The 21,638-nt window shown below is 37.7% G+C and overlaps 2 protein-coding genes across 7 annotated transcripts; one reads left to right on the top strand and one right to left on the bottom strand.

The window, feature by feature from the left end:
* Positions 1-439: 439 nt before the first annotated feature.
* LOC123516695 lies at positions 440-3,594 on the bottom strand. The gene is made up of 3 exons (XM_045276298.1): positions 3,526-3,594; positions 2,957-3,218; positions 440-1,759 (listed from the first exon to the last, which is right to left on the bottom strand). The coding sequence occupies exons 1-3, from the start codon at positions 3,592-3,594 to the stop codon at positions 1,599-1,601; spliced, it is 492 nt and encodes a 163-aa protein (XP_045132233.1). The 3' UTR covers positions 440-1,598.
* Positions 3,007-21,633, top strand: LOC123517208 (putative sodium-dependent multivitamin transporter). 6 transcript variants are annotated; one of them, XM_045277223.1, is made up of 13 exons: positions 3,007-3,148; positions 5,955-6,187; positions 6,380-6,661; positions 8,223-8,444; positions 8,644-8,767; positions 9,975-10,188; positions 10,603-10,722; positions 11,147-11,297; positions 13,056-13,202; positions 13,475-13,696; positions 14,087-14,373; positions 15,461-15,659; positions 16,088-21,633. In XM_045277223.1, the coding sequence occupies exons 3-13, from the start codon at positions 6,536-6,538 to the stop codon at positions 16,169-16,171; spliced, it is 1,896 nt and encodes a 631-aa protein (XP_045133158.1). In that variant the 5' UTR covers positions 3,007-3,148; positions 5,955-6,187; positions 6,380-6,535; the 3' UTR covers positions 16,172-21,633. The 6 variants fall into 6 exon arrangements, with proteins under 6 accessions (XP_045133158.1, XP_045133162.1, XP_045133160.1 ...); XM_045277227.1 differs by having other exon boundaries at positions 3,049-3,148; positions 6,031-6,187; XM_045277225.1 differs by lacking the exon at positions 3,007-3,148 and adding an exon at positions 3,158-3,175.
* The last annotated feature ends 5 nt before the right edge of the window (positions 21,634-21,638 follow it).

Here is a 21,638-nt window from a genome sequence, read left to right as displayed (position 1 = left end):
TAAAAATGGATAAAATTGATTTAAAGCATGAAATGTGCTGAAGCCTGGTCTGAAGCCAAATTGTCTATTATCTAAAATTTTCATCCTGTTTAAGAAATTTAATAAGTAGTTTTTCATTAATGATTCAAATATCTTCCAAGAGTTTGGTAATATAGAGATATGTCTGTTATATGATTCATCTGCTTTGTTACCTGATTTATAGATAGGAATTATTTTACCAAATTTTAGCTTGTCAGGGAAAGTACCTGTCTTGACTGATTGGTTGAATAGAATTGTGAGAGGTTTGGCAAATAAGTCTTTGTTTTATTTTGTAATAGCAACTGATATCTCATCAATGTGTCCTTTTTTGTTTTTGAGGTCTGATATTGTATCATAGTTTGTTATTATTGGCATCACCTTTGAGTGTGAATAGTCACCGCGAATGTATGAGGTGTGGGAGATTTCTGTGGGTGGCAGTTTGTGTGCAAGTTCAGGGGCAATGTTTGAAAAATAGTCATTAAATGCATTTGATATTTCATGTGGGGTGTTTTTAGTTTGGTTGATTGTTGTGTTCATTTTAGTCTTGCTATTTGAGAGTTCATTTATTGTTTCCCATATTTTCTTTGTATTTAGTCTAAAATCTGAAAATCTTGGTAAATAATAATTTCTTTTTAGTGAGCTTAATGAGGTTTGTTAGATATTTTCTATAATGTTTGTAAATATCAAAGTTGATCATTCCTATTTTATATGCTTTATAGAGAGCAAATTTGTGTTGTATAGATTTTTATCAACCCTTGAGTGATCCATGGTTTTTCAAGTCTTTTATTTGAAATGAATTTTGTCATTTTAGGGAAAGAGGAATAGTATATAATGTACACTTTGTCCAGAAACAGATTGCATTTTATGTTTGTGTTTTCGTGTATTAACAAAGCATTTAAATTGATTTCTGATAATTTTCCTCTAAAATTTGCTCGGGTTTCCCGGTTTTTTGTCTAAAGGTTACTCGATGATTATCGTTGATCTTCTCAAGGATCGGAAGGTTTAGGAACACTGGAAGATGGTCACTTAAGGGAGACAGAAAGATACCAGGGGATGAGGGAACTGTGAAATTTGTCCATATGTGGTCCAAGAGGGAGGGGGAGACAGTGGAGTTGTCGTCGGGAAATCTAGTGGGCCGGGATATATGAGGAAAATAGTTAAGAGATTGCATTGTGCTTACAAAGTTGTTAGTTGGTGGATGAAAACTGTGTTCTAGGAGATTAATGTTGAAATTTCCTAAAAATATTGTTTTATTATTAGTTAATATGTTTTGTGAGAGTAGGTTATCCATTATTGCAATGAACTCATTTACTTGGTGATGCTTACTATGAGGGCGATAAAGAGAAGATATGATGATGTAGCTGGAAAAAAAAAAAGTACCAATTGTAGTTTTAACCGTACAGAGCTCTATATTATCATTGCACAAACAGTTTCCCTTATCATCTTAAGTTTCAAAGTTCTTATGTAATAAATATATATAAATTTTTTGATAATATAACATAATTTGCTTTAAAAATACAAAAAATATCTTCAGTCTTTCTATTTTTGGTCTCGCATCTGTATTTGCGCAACTCTTAGCGTTAAGATTTAGCGTGATGGCGTGACTGGACACTGGAGGTGGCAGTGCTACGGTGCTTAGGGCGGTAAACAGTGGCGAGGTGAGGTGCTGAGGCCGCATTCATTGTAGAGATGCTAGGGGCGCGTGATGTAATAGTGGTGGCGGTAGTGGTGGTGGTTCTTCCTATTTTATTTTAAAGAAAAGTGATGTATAGATTAAATTATGATCTCTCTCTCTCTCTCTCTCTCATTGACCACTCAGGAGAAAAAATTTCAGTGTGGCAACTCTCTCTCTCTCTCTCTCTCTCATCCCCTGATCATGGTATAAGCAAGTACGTACAAACAAATATTCCTGGAGGTTTTAATGAGTATTGAAAATATTCTAAATGCAGTATAGTCTCGTCTTTTCACTTGTTTCCTTTCCTTGATATAAGACATGAAGACAAGCTCGAAAAATGTGACGTACCATGGAAGGAGAGAGTTGATTAACTTAAGAGGTTAGAGATGCTTCCACTTGTACTGCAGAGAATCGTGAATCTTGTACCTATAATCGTCAAAATCTGTAGCTATGTATGAATGCTACGAAATAGATCTCTGTAATGAACGGAGACATATTGCATACGTGTGTGTTCACCACGGTCGTCTGCTGGTCATTCAGGCAGTCTTCCCTATACGGAGCGAGCTCAGAGCTCATAGACCGATCTTCGGGTAGGACTGAGACCACAACACACTCCACAAACCGGGAAAGCGAGGCCACAACCCCTCGAGTTACATCCCGTACCTATTTACTGCTAGGTGAACAGGGGCCACACATTAAGAGGCTTGCCCATTTGCCTCGCCGCGCCGGGACTCGAACCCGGCCCTCTCGTGTGTGTGTGTGTGTGTGTGTGTAAAACAAACATGTAGCTAAAGGTTGAAGTTACTTGAAGTCTAGTAATTGATATCCCAAAATTCTGTGCAATCAGTGATGAGGAAAACGTAAGAAAAAAGAAATAGAGGATGCAAAGGCTTCTTATATACTGAACACTTGAAGGAATGAAGATGTGCAGAAAGGAACAGTAAGAGATATCATGTCATGGATAGCTCAGCGCAGCATATCTCGATCACGGCCTTCCTTTAACACACACACACACACACACACACACTAGTTTGGCACGCAGCAGTTTAATTAAACTCATCATCGGCAGCAGGCTACTGTGTGAACTCAATATATGTAGCTCAGAGAGAGAGAGAGAGAGAGAGAGAGAGAGAGAAAGATCGAGATGCTTATGCCAAGGTATAAGATGTAATGCCAATGTGGTCCTATCAACATGACATCAATATGACGAAATTTTACAAAGTGACAGGCGTATGATTAATTGTAGATAGTGCGCGTGCGTACCAGTGTGGGCAGATATGCGCGTACACCTCTTTGGAGGTGGGGGCGCAGGGGTGAGTCTGGGACACAAGCGGCAAGCCACGAGCGGCGAGCGGCTGGCACTGGCAGTAGCACACGCCGCCTCGAGGTTGGCACTCATCTGCAAGGGGCCGCTCGTCCTCTCACCATCCGGCCTCTCACCACACCGGCCGTGAAGTAACTGAACATGCTTTTCCCTTTTGTGTAATGCATGGGCACTGTTCTCTTGACGTTTGGATACAACTGGCTATAATGATTACATTGGGTACAAGTTATTGAAATGTATTGATTGGTATCATCCGCGTGTTATGCCTTAGTGAGGTTCCATCTAGAACTTTTGCCTCCAGGGGGCGAGGAGACTGTGACCTGTATCAGTGCATGCCGATGCGGTTTGAGTGGATGAACTTTATGTGTTTGCGTTAGAAGTTGTACTTGTAGTTTTATTGAATAGAGATCACAAGACAACATACTACAATACTTAAGTTGATGGAAATTCAGTAGTTATATAAAAGTATTTGTTACTTAAGGGCGATGCTGGACAATCATTGCTTCACCTCAGGGTTTACTGTCAAGGTCAAAATGATCCATAATAAAAGCGTTGCATCATCGCCGCCAGTAACCATGACGACCAAGACGCTTAAAGTATTTAAGATGGGTGAACATGTAAACTGAATTGTTAACATGAAATAAAGGCGTTTCATTGTGACAACTGTAATATTGAATGGAAAGGGTACAGCCTCCAACAACACTTGATGTTACTATTCAGTTTACATTTGTTTACACTGAATCAGCTGTTCGGTGACGCAACACCGCATGGCACACCTGCGCCAGACAGACCTTTAGCAAATTGGTCAGCCCATAATGCATTTGCTGTGTCCTCATATGTGCCTTATCTATCTTTCAGAATGTAAAGCAGTAAGTATGTGTTTATTTCAAAGGTGTACAATATAACTTTGGCCAGTTTGGTAGGATAGTTCTCGCCCGTTCCTACACAGCCCGGCTTTTGTCATCCCTTCAGTATTTGCTCATTGGAAAGGGTGACAGTGCTGGTATAGACACTGGACAGCGGTTTGCTTGCATACAGAATGGTGTGACGCACTGTGAAGAATCACTGGCGCGGGAGAGATTCGGGCTGTGCTATGTCACCCAGTCACCATTTCGCTGTCATTGGTGCACGTTCATCGTTCTATAGTCTAACCCAATCCTGACCTGAGCTTCTTCCATGTGCTTTACTTAATCTAACCTAACCTCTAACATAAACCTAATCAATCGCATATGTAACCAGTGAAGTGATTTTACCTTACTGAGGAGGGCAGATCATCTTAATATTATAGTGGTGTGAAGCTTAGGTTAGGTTAGGTTAGATATATAAAGCACAGTAGTGATTTATTTTCCAACGTGGTGTGAAACGTTTCATATCCCACAGGCCCTGCTCGTGAGTGATAAAAATCTGGCTTAATTCCTTCAATACTGGGACACATTTTTACCTTGAGATTTGTGCACCACGAAAAGACCATTCTATTAGGAAGGGTCTATGGAGGTCAGAAGATTAATGGCCACAGTCTTCACAATTTTAATCCCCACATGAGTTTCTGAAGCTGTATAAAATCACCAAATAATAAACAGAATGAATATGGAAACGCATCGAGGGTTTAGGAGAAATCCTGAGTCATCTGGGGAAGGGAAGCATTGGTGGAAACAAATGAGTGAGGAATGTTTGTTAAGTAAGCAGTGGTGGGGGGTAGTGAAGGTCAACCAAACTCCACTTGTACCACTGGGGTCACTGTGGTTACATCAGAGGCATGGTGACAGGCATAGCTATAGTGATCACAATGGTGCAAGTGAAGTTTAGTTGACCTTGACAGCCACACCACATCTTACTTGGCTAAAATTCTTCACCCATTTGCTTGTTTTTATCATACCAGCTCCTTACAGCTTGTTACCTCTACACTCTGCTAATATATGCTTTGCTGACACTAGAAAAATATCTGTTTATGCCCTTCCTGTTGATTTAGAAATGTAGAAGTAATGGTAAAACTCAGGATAGGAAGTTTTGACAATGATAATTTTGTTTCCCTGATAGTGATTTGTTGATATTCGATTAAAAGTAATTCCTTGAGTGAGCTTCAAGTCTTGGTTATTTATAATTGTGACGAGCAACTATTAACACATGTCTCAGAATTAAAGAAGTAAGGGAGAGAGAGAAAGAGAGAGAGAGAATGGTTGGAACAAGAACAGGGTTTATACAATCTTTCTCGGTAACACACCATTGTGGGCAGCCATGTGTAAACATTCCTCTTACGCCACAAAGAGATGTTACATAGTTTGACTTTTCAACGAGATGAAATTACCAGAGTCACCAGCATCCCATTCCATCATGGACTTAAACAATCATGGACATTTGGAATGATTTCATGTTTGTATTATTTTTTATAAAGCACATAGACACAGTTGTATTCAAGGTGACATTAATTCAGTAAATGATGGAAAAGAGAGAGAGAGAGAGAGAGAGAGAGAGAGAGTTTAAGAACATTATGGAACATGTTTCTGTATCTTATGTGTATTTCTATGAACTATCTTAGAAGGATGGCTATATAGCAGTATTGTTATTTATCTCTCTCCTTGCAGGCTCTGGTATTCTTATATTTCTCTCACTGCTTTCATTCATATACTCCATCACAATATCTGCTCATTCCATTGAACACTGCTTGCCATACTCATAAACAAAAATACAAGTGTGCTTCCAAAAATATCTCACTTTTTGTCAACCTTGGATTGTTAACATAATTTCATGTAAATGTTACTTTATAAATATGTGGCTATCATTTACTAGATTCTTATGGTATTCAAGTCTGAGTCTCACACAGGTTTGGTAGTGTAGCTAGAAGGGCAGTGAAGGAGATGGCATACTACCTGGCAGTAGTCTTATTATGCATAGGTCATGTCTCTCCTCACCAGTAAATGATCATTTGTCTTTTTTCAGAAATATCATCCATTTGCACTGAAGAATTACAAGTGTTTAGTGTTAGAACTTCTGTGAGCCTTCATTTATTGAACAGGATGAATCTCACCTGCACCAGGAATGGCTCTTCATGCACTGACAGAAATGTTGAGGATGTGCTGATCGGAGGTGTGTGATGATGATAAATGAAGCAGAGAATGAAGAATGATTAAAGTGTGCTGTCCTGTAGCATACTCCGTGGTGATGAAAACCAGGTAAATGATATGAAGGTCTCAAAAGTATAAATTGTTTCTTAAGATTTATTGATGTGATTGTTAAAGTATTTTTGTAAAAATTATTATAGTATGATCAACAACAAAGTTCAAATGATCTGAAATATCATAATGGATTATAGATGAAACACAGTAAATGATAATGTTATGACTGAGTGGCTATCTGATTTTTAGAAGAAACTGAAGAGACAATAGACTTGAGAAGGCATTGACCAACACACAAAGTGAGCCCAGAGTGAGCTACAAGCAAGAGCTCATCCATTCCTCTGAGAGAGAGAGAGAGAGAGAGAGAGAGAGAGAGAGAGAGAGAGAGAGAGAGAGAGAGAGAAAATGCAGCAAATCATGGAGAGCTACTTTGGCCTGACGGACTATGTCATCTTTGCACTGGTGTTGGCCGTGTCCTCAGCCATCGGCCTGTACTACAGGTTCACTGGAGGCAAGCAGAAGACCTTCAAGGTAAGCTGTGCTGCTGCATTTTTGTAATGTTTGCAGGCCAATATTGAGTAGTGTTCCGTGTGTTATACTCCTTTTTTAGATCACTAGATATTCCTGTTGTAATTATGTGTGTGTGTGTGTGTATTTACCTAGTTGTATTTACCTAGTTGTAGTTTTACAGGGCCTGGGCTTTATGCTCGTGTGGCCCCGTCTCCATATCTACACTTATCCAATCTTACTTTAAAAGTGTGCACACTCGTTGCAGACACTACTTCTTCATCTAAACTGTTCCACGTCTCAATACATCTCTGCGGGAAACTATATTTTTTTATATCTCTCAGACATCTTCCCTTTCTCAGCTTTTTACTATGCGATCTTGTGCTTGGTGTCATATTCTTCTCTCAGGATCAGTTTCTCATTATCCACTTGGTCCATTCCGTTGATCAATTTATAGACTTGTATCAGGTCTCCTCTCTCCTTCTTTGTTCCAAGGTTGGTAGATCCATAGCCTTTAGTCTCTCCTCATATGTCATCCCTTCAAGTTCTGGGACCATTCTTGTAGCCATTTTTGTAGCCTCTCCAATTTTCTTATGTGTTTCTTTTATGAGGGGTCCACACTACTCCTGCATATTCCAATCTGGGTCTTATTATAGTATTTATCAATTTCTTCATCATTTCTTTGTCCATGTAGTGAAATGCTACTCCAATATTCCTTAGCAAATTATATGTTTCTCTAAAAATTCTATCAATATGGCTTACTGGTTGATTGTTTTCTTCCATCGTCACTCCTAAGTCCTTTTCCTTTTGACTTTCTCCAGTTCTACTCCATCTCCCATCTTATAGATTCCCACAGGTCGTCTTTCACTCTTTCCCATTTCCATGACATGGCTTTTGTTCACATTGAATTCCATTTCCCACTTCTTACTCCATTCCCAGATCTTATTTAGGTCTTCTTGCAGTATTTCACAATCCTCCTTTTGCTTTATAACTCTGCACAGTTTCGTATCATCCATAAACAAATTTATGTAGCTGTTCACTCCTTCTGGCATGTCGTTAATATAAATGAGGAAAAGTACTGGTGCCAATACTGACCCCTGTGGCACTCCGCTTTCTACTGCTCTCCACTTGGACTTCATATCTTTAACTACCGTCCTTATTTCTCTCCCCCTCAAATAATTTTCTATCCATCTCAATGTGCTCCCTTTTAAGCCACCCTTCTCCTCTAACTTCCACAGTAATCTTGCGTGTGGCACTTTGTCAAACGCCTTTTTTAAATCCAAATAGATGCAGTCAACCCATCCCTGTGTGTGTATGTGTGTGTGTGTGTGTGTGTGTGTGTGTGTGTGTGTGTGTGTGTGTGTGTGTGTGTGTGTGTGTGTGTGTGTGTGTGTGTGTGAGAGAGAGAAAGAGAAAGAGAGAGAGAGAGATTAGATGTACGTAGGTAGTATGGTTTTGATTTCTTTTGAAAAAAATATTTTTCACTAAATGTTCTGTAACTATTCAGATTGTGAACAGCATATGTAGATTGTGAACAGCATATGTAACTGAGTGTGTTTTACTGAGTACTACCATTCCCTTACAGGAATACATGATGGCTGACAACAACATGTCAGTGATGCCTGTTGCCTTCTCCCTCATGGCCTCCTTTATGTCAGCCATTACCATTTTGGGTGTGTCCAAAGAAAATTATACCTTTGGAACACAGTTCATTGTCATCAACTTCTCGTATCTCATCTCTACGCCCATAGTGTGCTACCTCTACCTTCCAGTGTTCTTCAGGCTGCAAAACACAAGTGTGTATGAGGTATGTGGATGGAACCACTATTCACATTACTAGAGGGAAGTATGTACTAGGCTTAAAGGTATCAGTGCTTTGTGTGTTTATTTGAAAGACACTCAGGCAGAAGGGGTGAAATTTCACTTGCCAATACTTCAATAATAATGATTCAATACACACACACAATGTGCCTGATTAATCATTATGAACCCTCTTTATTTAACAGTACTTGGAGCAAAGATTTGGACAGCTGACACGGATCTGTGCTTCCCTGGCTTTCTCACTTCAGATGACTCTCTATATGGGCATTGTGCTCTATGCTCCAGCACTGGCACTCTCAGCTGTCACAGGTCAGTTATTGACATGATGATGTTAATTTTGGTTACCTGTCTCTCCCTTATGAATATCTGCCCACCATTGAAACTATTTGTAAGCCTATCTGTCTAAATGTACTTGGTCTCTCTCTCTCTCTCTCTCTCTCTCTCTCTCTCTCTCTCTCTCTCTCTCTCTCTCTCTCTCTCTCTCTCTCTCTCTCTCTCTCTCTCTCTCTCTCTCTCTCTCTCTCTCTCTCTTTCTTGGAACCTGATTTAGTGTGTGGCTGGGTTGGTTATGATAGTGTTCCTCTCCTTACACTCCAGCCTTCCATTTCAGCACCCTTCCCATGCAGCACCAGTGTGGCATTACAAAATTCACTAATGATGAAATAGATGTATGTACTACCTTGTGACAAAATGTATTAATGCAGTCATTATTTCCACCACTGTTAAAATTCAGGATCTCTTTTATTATCACAACATGGAAAATACTCATGTGGAGTCTTTATGAAGAATACAGCACTTTGTCACAACCACCTTCAAGCAGTTAGGTTTCTAAGATGGGTGAAGCAGCAACACCAATATTTTGTCATCACATATCTATAAACTCCATCTTTTGTCCATTGTGTATTTTAACCCCTTCATTTTTACCTTGATTTTTTGGGTGTGATTTGACAATTTTATATGCATTAGGAAGGGTCTGTGAAGGTGAAAAGAATGTTGACCATAGTCTCTAATATTCTAATCTCAACATATGTTTCTGAAGCTGTATGAAATTGCCAAAATAGTAAACAGAATGAATATGAAAATGCATCCTAGTACTGAAGAGATTAAAGTTTATTTGCATAGTAGGGAAAAAGGCTTAATGTCAGCACTTTAGGTGTGGCCAGCTGAGTAAGCACCTCCACATGTGCGTCTCAGACAGTGGAGTAGTAAACATTATGTGTAGCAATTGTATCTTAACTGGATTAGTTTTCCCATTCAGTCCATACAATATGCTCTCCATAGCATTGTTACAACTGATTTTGTATGTAATAAATGGGGACAAATGAGGATGTTAGTTGTGTATGGTCAGCTTCATTCTGATCATTCCTCTTCTTCCCTGACCAGTTTTTTCAGTTTAGTCAACTGTACATAGCCATAGTCCTTCCTTCCTGCATAATGTGAGAAAAGGCCTACATTGATAGTGATGATTAGAATATTAGTAATTAGCCAAATTGACATGTACATACTTGATTTTCAGGAATACAGCTCAATGTGTCCATCATGGCAGTGGGTGTTGTGTGCACATTCTACTCAGCCCTTGGAGGCATCAAGGCTGTTCTCATCACTGATGTGTTCCAGTCTCTGCTGATGTTTGCAGCAATATTTGCTGTGATCACTCGAGGTGTGATGGATTTCTCAGTGGCTGAAATATTCAAGATTGCTAAGGAAGGGGAAAGACTGGAATTCTTCAAGTGTGTATTATTCCTTCACTTGTTTGTGTGCCCTCAATGTTTAGTCCAAACTGTTTTCATGATTCACTAATATGATAGACATTTCATATGTGTCACCTTTTGGTTAGAATACTGGTGAATACTTTTGTTTAGGATTGCACTTGAGAAAAGCAGAATGGAGAAATGTAACTCAGTACAAATAAAATAAGATATTATTCAGTACAAAAAAAAAAAAATTAGATGCTGAGCCACAGAAATACAACATGTTGCCCAATACATGCCCAGTTTTAAATAATTTTCTTAATTTTTTATATTCTCTCATTTTGTTTGAAAATTTTCAGTCTAAAGAATGTACATCTCATGAAGTGCATGATCTTAAGTAATACGTACATGTTGAAGCCATTGACTGTTTTTTCTCTTTCTTTTGTTGTGCAGCATATCACCAGATCCTCGTGAGAGGCACACTTTGTGGAGTCTGGCTATTGGCGGCTGCTTCACCTACTGCTCCCTGTACGGTGTGAACCAGGCTCAGGTCCAGCGGCTCCTCACCATCAAGTGAGTGCCACCACTTGTGACTTGGCTGATGCCACTCCTCTGCTGAAATGATCACAGATATACATATAAACTTGTGTATTCATAAAGTCAAGTAATTTATAAGTTGCCAATATACAAAGGAGTGAATTGCATTATTTTTATCAGTTTTGAATTGATGGAAAAGTACAATAATAAAAAAGCATTTCTCTGAATAGAAAGTGTCATCATTTTCATGATTTATTAATAGTTTTGTAGTATTTGTTAATTATTACTCTGATTAAAAATTCATTATTTTCATGGTTTGCTAATAGTTTTGTAATATTTGTGTGTGTTTAGATACATTTCGTGTTTTAGGAACTGTTTTACTTAGTGTAATAAAAACAAGATTATTATTTTTATTATTATTATCAATTTTTTTGTAAAATGTCACTGCACTGTGTTGTAGGGACCTGCATCGTGCCCAGGCCTCCCTCTGGATCCAGTGGCCCATTCTCACAGTGCTGAGTTTGTCTACCTCATTTGCTGGCCTTGTGGTGTACGCACAGTACCAAGACTGTGATCCAATGAAGAGTGGTCGCATTGCCAACTCAGATCAGGTATGTACTGACTTGTGTGTTTACCTCGTGTTAATTTGCTGATATGCCTCCTTCAGCATTCACATGTACAAGCTCATCTGGTTAACTATTAGTAGATTATATTCTGTATTGGGAGAAATTTCCCTCTCAAAATTTCCTTCATAGTTTTTTCTTCCTTTGTTTAGTTGTGGAATCTGTTGTTGTCCTTTTGCACTTTTTGAAGCCTATACACTTTTTTAATTTCTTGGTCTTGTTATGCTCGTTTGTTCACAATTTTTTTGGCTACAAGTAAAGTTTTGGTTTCATTAACATGTGTTTATTTCTTTATTTGCTCATTGTTCCATTCTTTTATTTGACAAAAGTACGATGTTCACTTTGTGGTGTCTCCATAACAGAGAGAGAGAGAGAGAGAGAGAGAGAGAGAGACCCTTAGATGAGGTAAATGTTTATGGTGTAAAATTAAACAAAAAAACATAATGATTATTTTCATTTGTGAGGATGAAATTTGAGTGAATTGGTAGTTCTATATACGTATATGTAAAAGAATGAAGTGGAGGTGAGGTTGTATTTACATATTTGTTTTCAGCCATCCTTTCATGGTAGGAGTTCCTGGCATGAGTTAAGCACCAGAGATGTAAAGATTCAAAGAGACAATGACATGCCATGACCAGATACTAAGCAGCAATCACTGTTATAACTGTAACTCCTTTTCCCACATTGGTCAAAGTCACTTCCATTCCTTATTCCTTCCTTCAAACATTCACCAACTTTACCTCACCTTTCAAACATTGAGAGTCTTTTCATTCTATTATGACACCTTTCATTTTATCTCATTGGTGTGTTTGTGAGCTGAGAACACACAAGTGCCATGCTGATTTGCATTGGTGTGTTTATTCCCACAAGTTTTCTTCATGATTTTGCCTCATAAACGTCTCATTCATATTCATATATATGTATACTACAGGATCAGCACCAGGATTGCTTTATGAAGACATCTTGCTGCCTTCACAACACTTGCTTGTGAGTCTCTTCTTAGCTCAGACTTCTCCTCTTTAAGCTATTCATGTCTATTTCACACATGCTTGTTATAGTGACTGCTATTGCTACTAAATATATATTCTGCTTTCCCTTTATCTGAATGCTGCTTTTGTTTTTATCCTCTCTCTCTCTCTCTCTCTCTCTCTCTCTCTCTCTCTCTCTCTCTCTCTCTCTCTCTCTCTCTCTCTCTCTCTCTCTCTCTCTCTCTCTCTCTCTCTCTCTCTCTCTCTCTGATGACTTTCGCCCAAGAGAGGAGAGAAGAGCCTCTATCTTTCCTTATCCAAGCATTTCCTTCTTGTTATAGTTCAATGGCTCATCCTATGTTAAAACTTCTTTCACTCCTTTACTCCATTACACTGTTGATCTTATTTGATAATCTCCACTAGTCCTGCAAGCTGCTAGTGAGTCCCTTGAGGGGAAAGCAACAAGACTGTGAGTGGAGATGCAGCTCTACCTTGCCATATCAAAACACCTGACCACTTTGATATTCTTCTTCATGGTCTGAGTTACTGCTTACTTAATTCTTGAACACCACCATTATGTTCTTCAAATTGTATATGTAGAAGGCTGCATGTAAGAAGAACAGATGGAATTGCAGATAAAACTTGGGAAAGCTTCAGAGAGATAGATGAATGGGAAGATAATGGTGGTGTTGGTGGTTGTGATGGTGATTATGATAAAGACTCCTCAGATGGCAGTCACTCCCACTCCTTCAATGGTGATCTTCCTTCACCCCAACAGCTGCTGCCACTCTATGTTGTTGAGACGATGGGAATGGTGCCGGGTCTCTCTGGCCTCTTTGTCTCCGGCATCTTCAGTGGCTCTCTCTCTACAGTTTCCTCAGCCCTCAACTCCCTGGCAGCAGTGACTTACCAGGACTACATACTGGTGGGTGCTGGCTTGCCTTTGGGTGTAACCTTAGTATTGTGTGAGACTGTTCAAATTCAAATGGCTACACCACATTGTTAAAATCTTTTGTTCTGTTTCTGCGATACATACTTCATTAAATGTGATGGCTTTTCGTTGTAAAGTTTGAAACTTATCTCATTTTTCGGTGGAAGAATAGGTTTACTTGGTGATGATGACGCAGGAATTCAAATTGCATGGAAGAGGAAGAGGAGAAATACATGATCTTTTATTCATCCAAGTTTCTTTTCCAGCCATGCATTCCACACCACAGTGGCTTCCGAGAAAAATATGCCACACGCATCAGCAAAATTCTGGCATGTGTGTATGGGTTGATATGTATTATGATGTCCTTCCTCATCCCTCTGGTGGGGACAGGGGTGCTGCAGGCATCTCTCACCATCTTTGGAGCTGTGGGTGGACCCCTCCTGGCACTCTTCACCCTTGGCATGCTCTGTAGATGTGCCAACCAAAAGGCAAGTTAAAGAACTGCACAATTGGATAAAAATTTTATTTCTTTGGCAGATCACCATATAAGAGAAACAAAACTCGAGAATACTTGTGATGTAGATATGAATAGGAGATTTACTGCTGTTTGTTTACACTGATATTATATTTATTGTCCTCATTTACTTAGTTACTCTTAGGAAGGACATCTTTACTCACCTAATCTTTGATGGCATTTTTTTTTCATTAACTACCAATCTCATAAATGTTATTTCAAGCAACATAATATTACTTGAATTCCTTGCCAGCTGAAGTGCCTTTCACCAGATTATAAGGTTAAACTTTTAGCTTTCTCTCTTACAATCATGTTTGAATTTGGTGCCCATCAAGCACACTCTTTACTGCCATGTGTCTTGCAGGGTGCCATGGCAGGTCTTACTTTCGGGCTGATTGTCACACTGTGGATTGGATTTGGTCAACCCAAGCCAGTGCCGCCCTTTAAGCCTGTGTCTGTTGAAGGATGTCCGGCCACCAATGCTTCCTTCAATATAGAAAGTATTCAGATGACCAGAAACTCAAGTTATAAAGGAGATGAGTTTTACTTTGATGGCGTTAGTAACATATCATTGAGTTTGCCTTCTGAAGATAAGGAAGGAGTAATAGCAACCATCTCCTCTCACCTCAACAACACATCACATGAGGAGAGGTAAGCACCTTGTCCTTGCTGCTCCCATGCCTTGTTCTCTACCACATGTTCCTATTGTTTGCTAAAACTGTACACTTGTTGGGAATATATCAGTAGTTTTTTGGGTTTTTATTGCTATAATGTTGTCAAGGAAATGGAATATTATTTATCTCAACATGTGATTGACATGGTTATGTCCAGAATTATTATGGTTTCATTATTATTATTATTATTATTATTATTATTATTATTATTATTATTATTATTATTTTTATCATTATTTTTATTATTATGATAATAGTTATCATTATTATTATCATTATTATTATTATTATTATTATTGTTTAACTTGTTTTTGTTTATTGATAGCATTTATTATTTTTTAAATTTTAATACAAATATCTCCCTAAGTGTAATTATGACCAAAAATCATATTAAATGAGTAATGAATTTGTCCTATTCATGATAATTGACTACATTCTGTCAGGCAATATTCTCATAATGAAAATCTACATTAAATTAATGTTTTGTGCAACTCTTGAAGAGCAATAGCACTGCTGAAATTTCTAATGCATGTTTATACATGTGGGCATGTGTAGTGGTGGTGATATGCACTTGCAGCTTTACTTCTCTTTCTGTATAATAAACAATCTGAGATGGTTGTAGAAGGATTGATGCTTCTGGCAGTGTTGGTCATGTTGAAAGATTAGAGAGACTGATGGTGAAGTGGTAGGGTGTTAAATTGAGTTGTGCTACAGTTTTACCATGTATGTACAACTACTAAAACGTGGCTGCAGCAACACGTGAAAGTTAGGAACTAATGCCAATGATCTTGATGAGCAGTGTTACTTTTAATAATAGTCATCATAACCATCAATGGTAAAGGAAAAAGCTTAAACCTTCTGCAGTGGTGTGATTTGTGGTCATGGCTGTGTGTGAAGGCATCCATTTACCTCTGCCCTTTAGTGGTGAGAAGCACTGCTTAGTGACACGCTCTGAAAGGGACATTGTTGTACAAGTACTGGAATAGCTTAGACTTGTAGGTGTTTTCATAAATGTTCACTTACATTGTTCAGCTGTGATTATGACAAGAGCCATATCTCCACAGCACTCCCTTCCTGCACAACCTGTATGCAGTGTCTTACATGTGGGTGGCGGCTATTGGGTTCCTAGTAACTATGCTGGTGGGTGTCCTGGTGAGCGTTGCCACTGGAGGGAATACAGTGCTTCAGAGGGAGCTCTTCTCTTCGTGGGTCCACATTGAAGGGACTACAATCAGTGGCACTGAAAACTTGTTCACTGAGAAGGTATGTGTACATTTTTCATGGTCACATTCCATTTAATGAGATTTCAAGGTTTTTATCAACCAGATTATTTTTTTTTTTTTTCGTGTTATCATTCACGCTGCTCGCATTATGAAATTAGAGTGATAGTGTATGAGTGAAATTCTGGGCCTCACCTTGAGGAGTACATTCAGGACATACAGTTGTGGAGGTGCTAACTGGATGTAATACGTAATATGAGTTTAGAAGCTAAATAGTTTCAGAGACATAGAATACAGCCTTTTGGACATTTTAGCTTTGCTTTCATATAGAAATATTAAATTCATGTTTGTAATTCCCATTTATGTAATTTTACTGTAATTTCCTTTTTTTTTTTTTTTTTTTTTCTACAATATTTTCTATTTTAGTAATATATTCTTCTCATTTTTTTTTTTTTTTTTTTTTCTATACAGTCAGACCACACAATTGCAGGAGACATTATTTCTGTGTCAGCTGACAAGCTCACTTCAGATGAGAGAGAAATGTCTCGTCTTTGATCACTGGAGGAGTTGAATCTGGCAACACACAAAGTATGGTGGTAATGATTAATTCATTCATGAATACACTACATATTCAGAATAGTAGTATAAACTTATGTTATTCTTGTAAATTACAGGTTTCATAATGTAATATCACTTATTGTAAAGATCTCATACATGAGTCATACCTTTAAGTGAGCAGGTGTGGCTCAGCATTGCCGCCAACTCTGCCCCATAGAATATGTGCAATGTACTTGAGCCAGAATGACATAAGCGCTGAAAACTAAAATTGGAGAAAAATGCTGTCAAAGTTTTGTGAGTTTCAAAATGGATTCAGATAGAAAGTAGCAATTCATATCAAAATATATATTCAGTAATTTATTCCCTTTACAACAATTTGGTTGAATTATATCATGAAATTGAGATTAGATTACGTTATTAGAATGAAATAAGTGACTGCATTATTTCCTTGATACTATTTTAAGGCTATCACAGCTCCATTAAAAGTTGTATCCAGTGCCCACACATTGTTTATTTCCTTTTGTATATCAAGTTGTTTTATTTTTTCTGTACTGATAGGGAATCAGAACGATTAAAAAGTGTCCTTTTTAATGAACTTATCAACTTTATGAAACAATATCCCAAGATGAGCACAAATGAAGAGAATGATGTAAGCATAAAGAATTAAACTGAAACAAACTAAAACAAAAGAACTAATAAACATTATGAAAATATTGCATTATAAATGACAATAGAATGTACAGAAATAATAAAATCATGCGACACTTCCAAATTTCACACGGGCTTCCCCTTTGCTTCTTCATCTTTTAGTGATATTTCTCTTCCATGTTTCTTTCCATGGAGGGTTTGTCTCCTGAGGGAGTACACTGTTGTCAGCCATAATAAGGAAAGGATTATATGTTGTGTAAAAAGTGAAATTAAGACAGCAGTCCATTATTTAAAGGTAGCAAGCAGGCTGGAAGGAGGAATTGTGTGGACGTGGTGGTGGAGGTGTCCCATCGTGACATGTGACTTGTGGATTGAGCCATCATTGCCTAGCTCCTCCTGTTGCTCTCCCCAGCAATTGATAGCTATCACTCAGGCATACCAAGAAGTTTCTGTGGATAATTTGACTTGGATGGATTTCTTACCCAATTGCAGGAAGGTTGGGGAAGACAATGGAATAAAAGTAATAATTTTGGCCACAAGGTTGCTTATGTCACTCTGGCTCTGGGTGTTTCATTTATTTTGTTTTATATAACTTATTAACTTGTAGATTTAACCTACAACTTATATGTGAGAAAGGACCTGGATAAAGTTATGATGCATTGGTACTAAGGACTAAAGTTTGACAAGTTGTGAGCAACTATATTTTATATATGTACATGGAAATAAGTTGTAGATTAGTTTCAACACACTGGATAGCCTCTTTATCTTGAATCTATTCTGTTTTCTTCACTTGAACTGTTTCTTTTGGATTTGATAATGGATTTGCTGGTCATATTATGGCAACCCAAAACTTGCTGTTGAGGGAGGTGCTATGGATTTAGTTTTGATCAATCTTTTAACTCCATTCCAGAAAATATATGTAGTTATTAGTTATACCATTGTGTTCATAGAAGAATATTGTATCATAGTTGTTAATCTATTAATTTTGGAAGAGCTCTATTGAAATCATAGCATGCATTCTATCATAGATGCTGGTATACCATAAATATAAAATTGTGACAGTTTTATGCTAGAAATGAGGAGAGATTTCATACAACTCATGTTCACCATTTCATTACAAACAGCATACAGAAAGTGATAACTGAGAACAGCTATGTACTGTCATGAATTGCAATGATTACTCACCTAACCCACACAGCATCAGCCAATGTACATACTTGTTAGCCATCCCCTTAATGCTGGTCAGTCTGAAAGTGTTTCCCTATGGCTTAATATGAAGGAGAAACACTAATAAAGTACAAAGTGGTTCATGGAAGGTGGTTAAATGGTTGCAGTCACTGGTGTTCAAGATACTTGCACCTCTCTTTAATGTATGTATGAAAGATGTTAATTGATTTTGCCCAAGTAAGAATGCCAACAGTTGTCAGTGCATATTTTGCATTGTTTTTCTAAGATAATTATTGGTTTTGATTGTTTGATTCTGTATAAGTAGCTCAAGATATTGTGACTTATCACAATATCTTTTTGTAACTGTATGTATTAATTTTTCTTTGTTTATGGTAATGATGCATCCAAGAGGAAATGGAATGGCAAAGATAGGGACATGTTGTCAAGGAGCAATCAGGATCTTACACCACTCACACCTGTGGATGTAGTAGCGGAGTGGATGTGAGGCTTCATGGCTTATCTGGTGCCTAGGTGTTGCGAAAGTCTCACTGCATGAATGGGAGCCTCCCAGCACAACACATACATGTAATTCTAAGCATGCAACATAACCACAGCATTATTGCTTTGTATAAAAGATAACTTAGGCAGAGTAATGGGATATATATTTTTTATTAGATTAGTGTCATATACTGATGATGCTATGGAATGTCAGCAAGATCATTAGATACATGAGGTCATTATATACAGATGAAATCCTCCAAGAATCACTACAACTTAACTTCTCAAATTGAAAGAAACCAGTGCCTTAGGCCAACTTTTGGTGTTGCCAAGAAAGAGAGCAGAGAGAGCAAAGTCTGTCTGTCTGTCTGTTTACCAGGCTAACATCCTCATCCAAGAAGGTTGTCAAGATGAGGTGTCCTAGTGAATACATTCATCTCTAGGACTAAGATATAAAAAGTAACAATAGTTTTGACAGTTTGTTGGTAGTGTAGGGGAATGGTGAGTTCCATTCTGTTATGGCCTGATTTAATGCTGGTGATATAAATGCAGCATCACACATGTGATGGCTGATGGCATAGCATGAAAACAATGAGAAATTGATGTCAAGGCAGGGTAAATTTGCCATGAGAGGCAATCTTGTCAAGGATTGAATCCTTTGCTCTATCTGATATGTTACTGGTCTGGCTACAAATTATCAAGCTCCAGGAGAATTTTGGTTAATTTGGGCTTTCCTAGCACCACAATCCAAAACTCCAGATTTTAGAAGAAAAATAAAGTTAATAAACCAAGATGAGGCTGTTGAGGTGAAAGAGAAAAGTCTTGCAAATTATCCTCATCAACACGGAATCTCATGGTGTTTGATAAACTAGGAAACTTACAAAAGCAAGGACAGTTAATCCCCAAAGGAATGCTTTGTTGTGAAGTCTAATCCTATTATTACAAAATAGAAAACATTAAGATTAAAAATTCACTTACCTTTCTTGTGGTCTACAAATGTGTGTCTGCTTTCACTAAAAACTTCACCTCAGGGATCACTTACCACAACCATGATCTTGAATGTGTCGTCTGGTCATTTTGCTCTAGTAATTAAGTTTCCTAGTATGGATACTTTCATACAGCTGCCTTCTCTGAGGCAAGTGGGGATGCCATCAGTACAATTACACACACTGATCAAAACTCTAAGCTAGTGATTTATTTGTCTGTCTACCTATCAGTAACTGATGGCTGCCATGACAGTACTCTCCATTGTTCCTGTCCGTGTATTTATTTGTAATCTGTTATTTAAACTTAGCAGAAAACATATGGAGCTAAGTAGAATGCTCTATGTAATGTGGGAATGTACTGCATATAAGGATGGTTCTTGAATTTAAAAACTAGTGCCTATGTTATGGTGGATTAAGATTATTGTGTTTGTGTGATGGATTGAGCCACTATAGCTGTGTCTAGAAAGTTTGAATAGATATCTTAGGAAAAGGAAGCAATGGTAAGGAAGAAATAGAATACATGGGAAATAGTTGTTTCTTGATAATAACTATTCTTTTAGTAGTAGAAAGGAGTTACTGAATGTAGTTCATGTCTTACAAGTAAATATAGGATTATTTGAATCTGGGAAGGCATATCAAACTGAAAGAGTAACTTGTCATATTCCTGGCTAGAATATTTTTTTTCAAGTGAGATTAGGTATTGTAGATAAAGAAATGTAGGTCCCACTATTAATCAATTCTGAAGCTCATTCTTTGGGACTTTCCTTTTGGATGACGGCAACAATTATGTCTCCATTTGTTGCTGGTCTAGTCTCGCCACTATTTGTCTCAATATTCTATTCTTCTCTCATTCAATGTGAAAGGTATCTTGAAATCCCTGTAAGATGTTCTCGTAATAGACAGGCAGTCTTGGAAGAAATGAAAAATTGAATTCAGTTGACAAGTAATGAAACGGGTAGATACTCATAAATTTCAATATCTTCGTTGAATTGTATGCAGGAATGAAGTGGAAGGAATAATATCAAGGAAAGTACTAAACATAAAAGATGATTTGAGCATATGACGAAGAGTAAAGTTTCTACTAATTGAAATATACCCATTAAATACAGATATACCATGAAGGTCAAAGATCTAGATTGAGATAGTTGAAGTGAGTTACTTGAGGTGCTTGTGTTAAGAAGAATGGATAATAAAAACAATAAAATTACATATGCTCAGTATGTGTGTCACAGGCAAATGAACAAAATGTGGAGCAGTGGAGACAGTAAAAACAGCACCCATCAAGTATAGAGAGGTAGTTGGAGAGATAGTGTGCAGAAATAAGTTGATACAGAGATGAAGAAGGCCATTGCTATATTAGTGTGGTAATGCTGCTGTTATTAATGAAATAAATGTGGAAGTGAAATACATAGTAGGAGGATCAGTATGTTCTATATGACATTCTTAAGAGACAAGAGAATTACCAATTGAATAGTGGAAGGCAACTGTTGTGCCTCGGCATAACACCTGAATGTAAAAATGACAGTGGGAAGTTTGTATAATGTACGACAAAGGTAATGGGAGAGTCCTGGAGAGATTTGTGGAAATAACTGAAAGGAAGGATAAGGAGCTAAAGGATGTAGAAAAGAAAATTCCTAGATATTTACAATTAGGTAGAGGTAATCTTGCTCTAGATGTAAGCACAACCATGTCTTCCAGTAGTGTGATACAAGATGATGTAACTGTCTGTGTTATGTGAGTAATTTAAGAGGTGCTGTAGAAAGGCTAAAATAAGACATTAGCATTTATTAGGTAGAGCTTTCACTTTATGCATACCATAAGTGAACAGAATAACACCTGTCAACACAATGCTGTTTGCCACTGTTGTACATGTGCCTGTGGAGAGCATGGTAGTAAGTGTAAAACAAAACTGATGTATGAACATGTCTATTCCAGTCTGATAATGTTATACTGTATGAGTATTTATGTTTGATAGTTTCAGGAAGTACAGGTTAATTACTTTCAAAACTTTCATTATCAGGTAGCTTATGAATGCTGTTGTGTGCATGTTGTGAAGTGGTTAGAAACTACTGTTGACAGACGGAGAGAAACTGGCTAAGGAACTGAGTTGCAGTATCCTAACCTTTTAGTGATTTTCATTAAATAAAGGGAAAAAAATAATTTAA

This window comes from Portunus trituberculatus, chromosome 41 (genome assembly GCF_017591435.1).
Source record: "Portunus trituberculatus isolate SZX2019 chromosome 41, ASM1759143v1, whole genome shotgun sequence".
In the NCBI taxonomy this organism is placed as follows: Eukaryota; Metazoa; Arthropoda; class Malacostraca; order Decapoda; family Portunidae; genus Portunus; species Portunus trituberculatus.
This window is presented reverse-complemented; position numbering and strand designations above follow the sequence as displayed.

Bases quoted from the DNA above. Each gene is read 5' to 3' on its own strand.
- LOC123517208 (XM_045277223.1), top strand. From the start codon at position 6,536: ATGCAGCAAATCATGGAGAGCTACTTTGGCCTGACGGACTATGTCATC. The intron at 10,189-10,602 runs GTGTGTATTATT...TTTGTTGTGCAG, and splicing joins GAAAGACTGGAATTCTTCAA to CATATCACCAGATCCTCGTG. The intron at 13,697-14,086 runs GCAAGTTAAAGA...TGTGTCTTGCAG, and splicing joins GTAGATGTGCCAACCAAAAG to GGTGCCATGGCAGGTCTTAC.
- LOC123516695 (XM_045276298.1), bottom strand. From the start codon at position 3,594: ATGGTTACTGGCGGCGATGATGCAACGCTTTTATTATGGATCATTTTG. The intron at 3,219-3,525 runs GTGAAGCAATGA...TAATCATTATAG, and splicing joins CCTTGACAGTAAACCCTGAG to CCAGTTGTATCCAAACGTCA. The intron at 1,760-2,956 runs GTACGCACGCGC...AAAATAAAATAG, and splicing joins GCGCATATCTGCCCACACTG to GAAGAACCACCACCACTACC.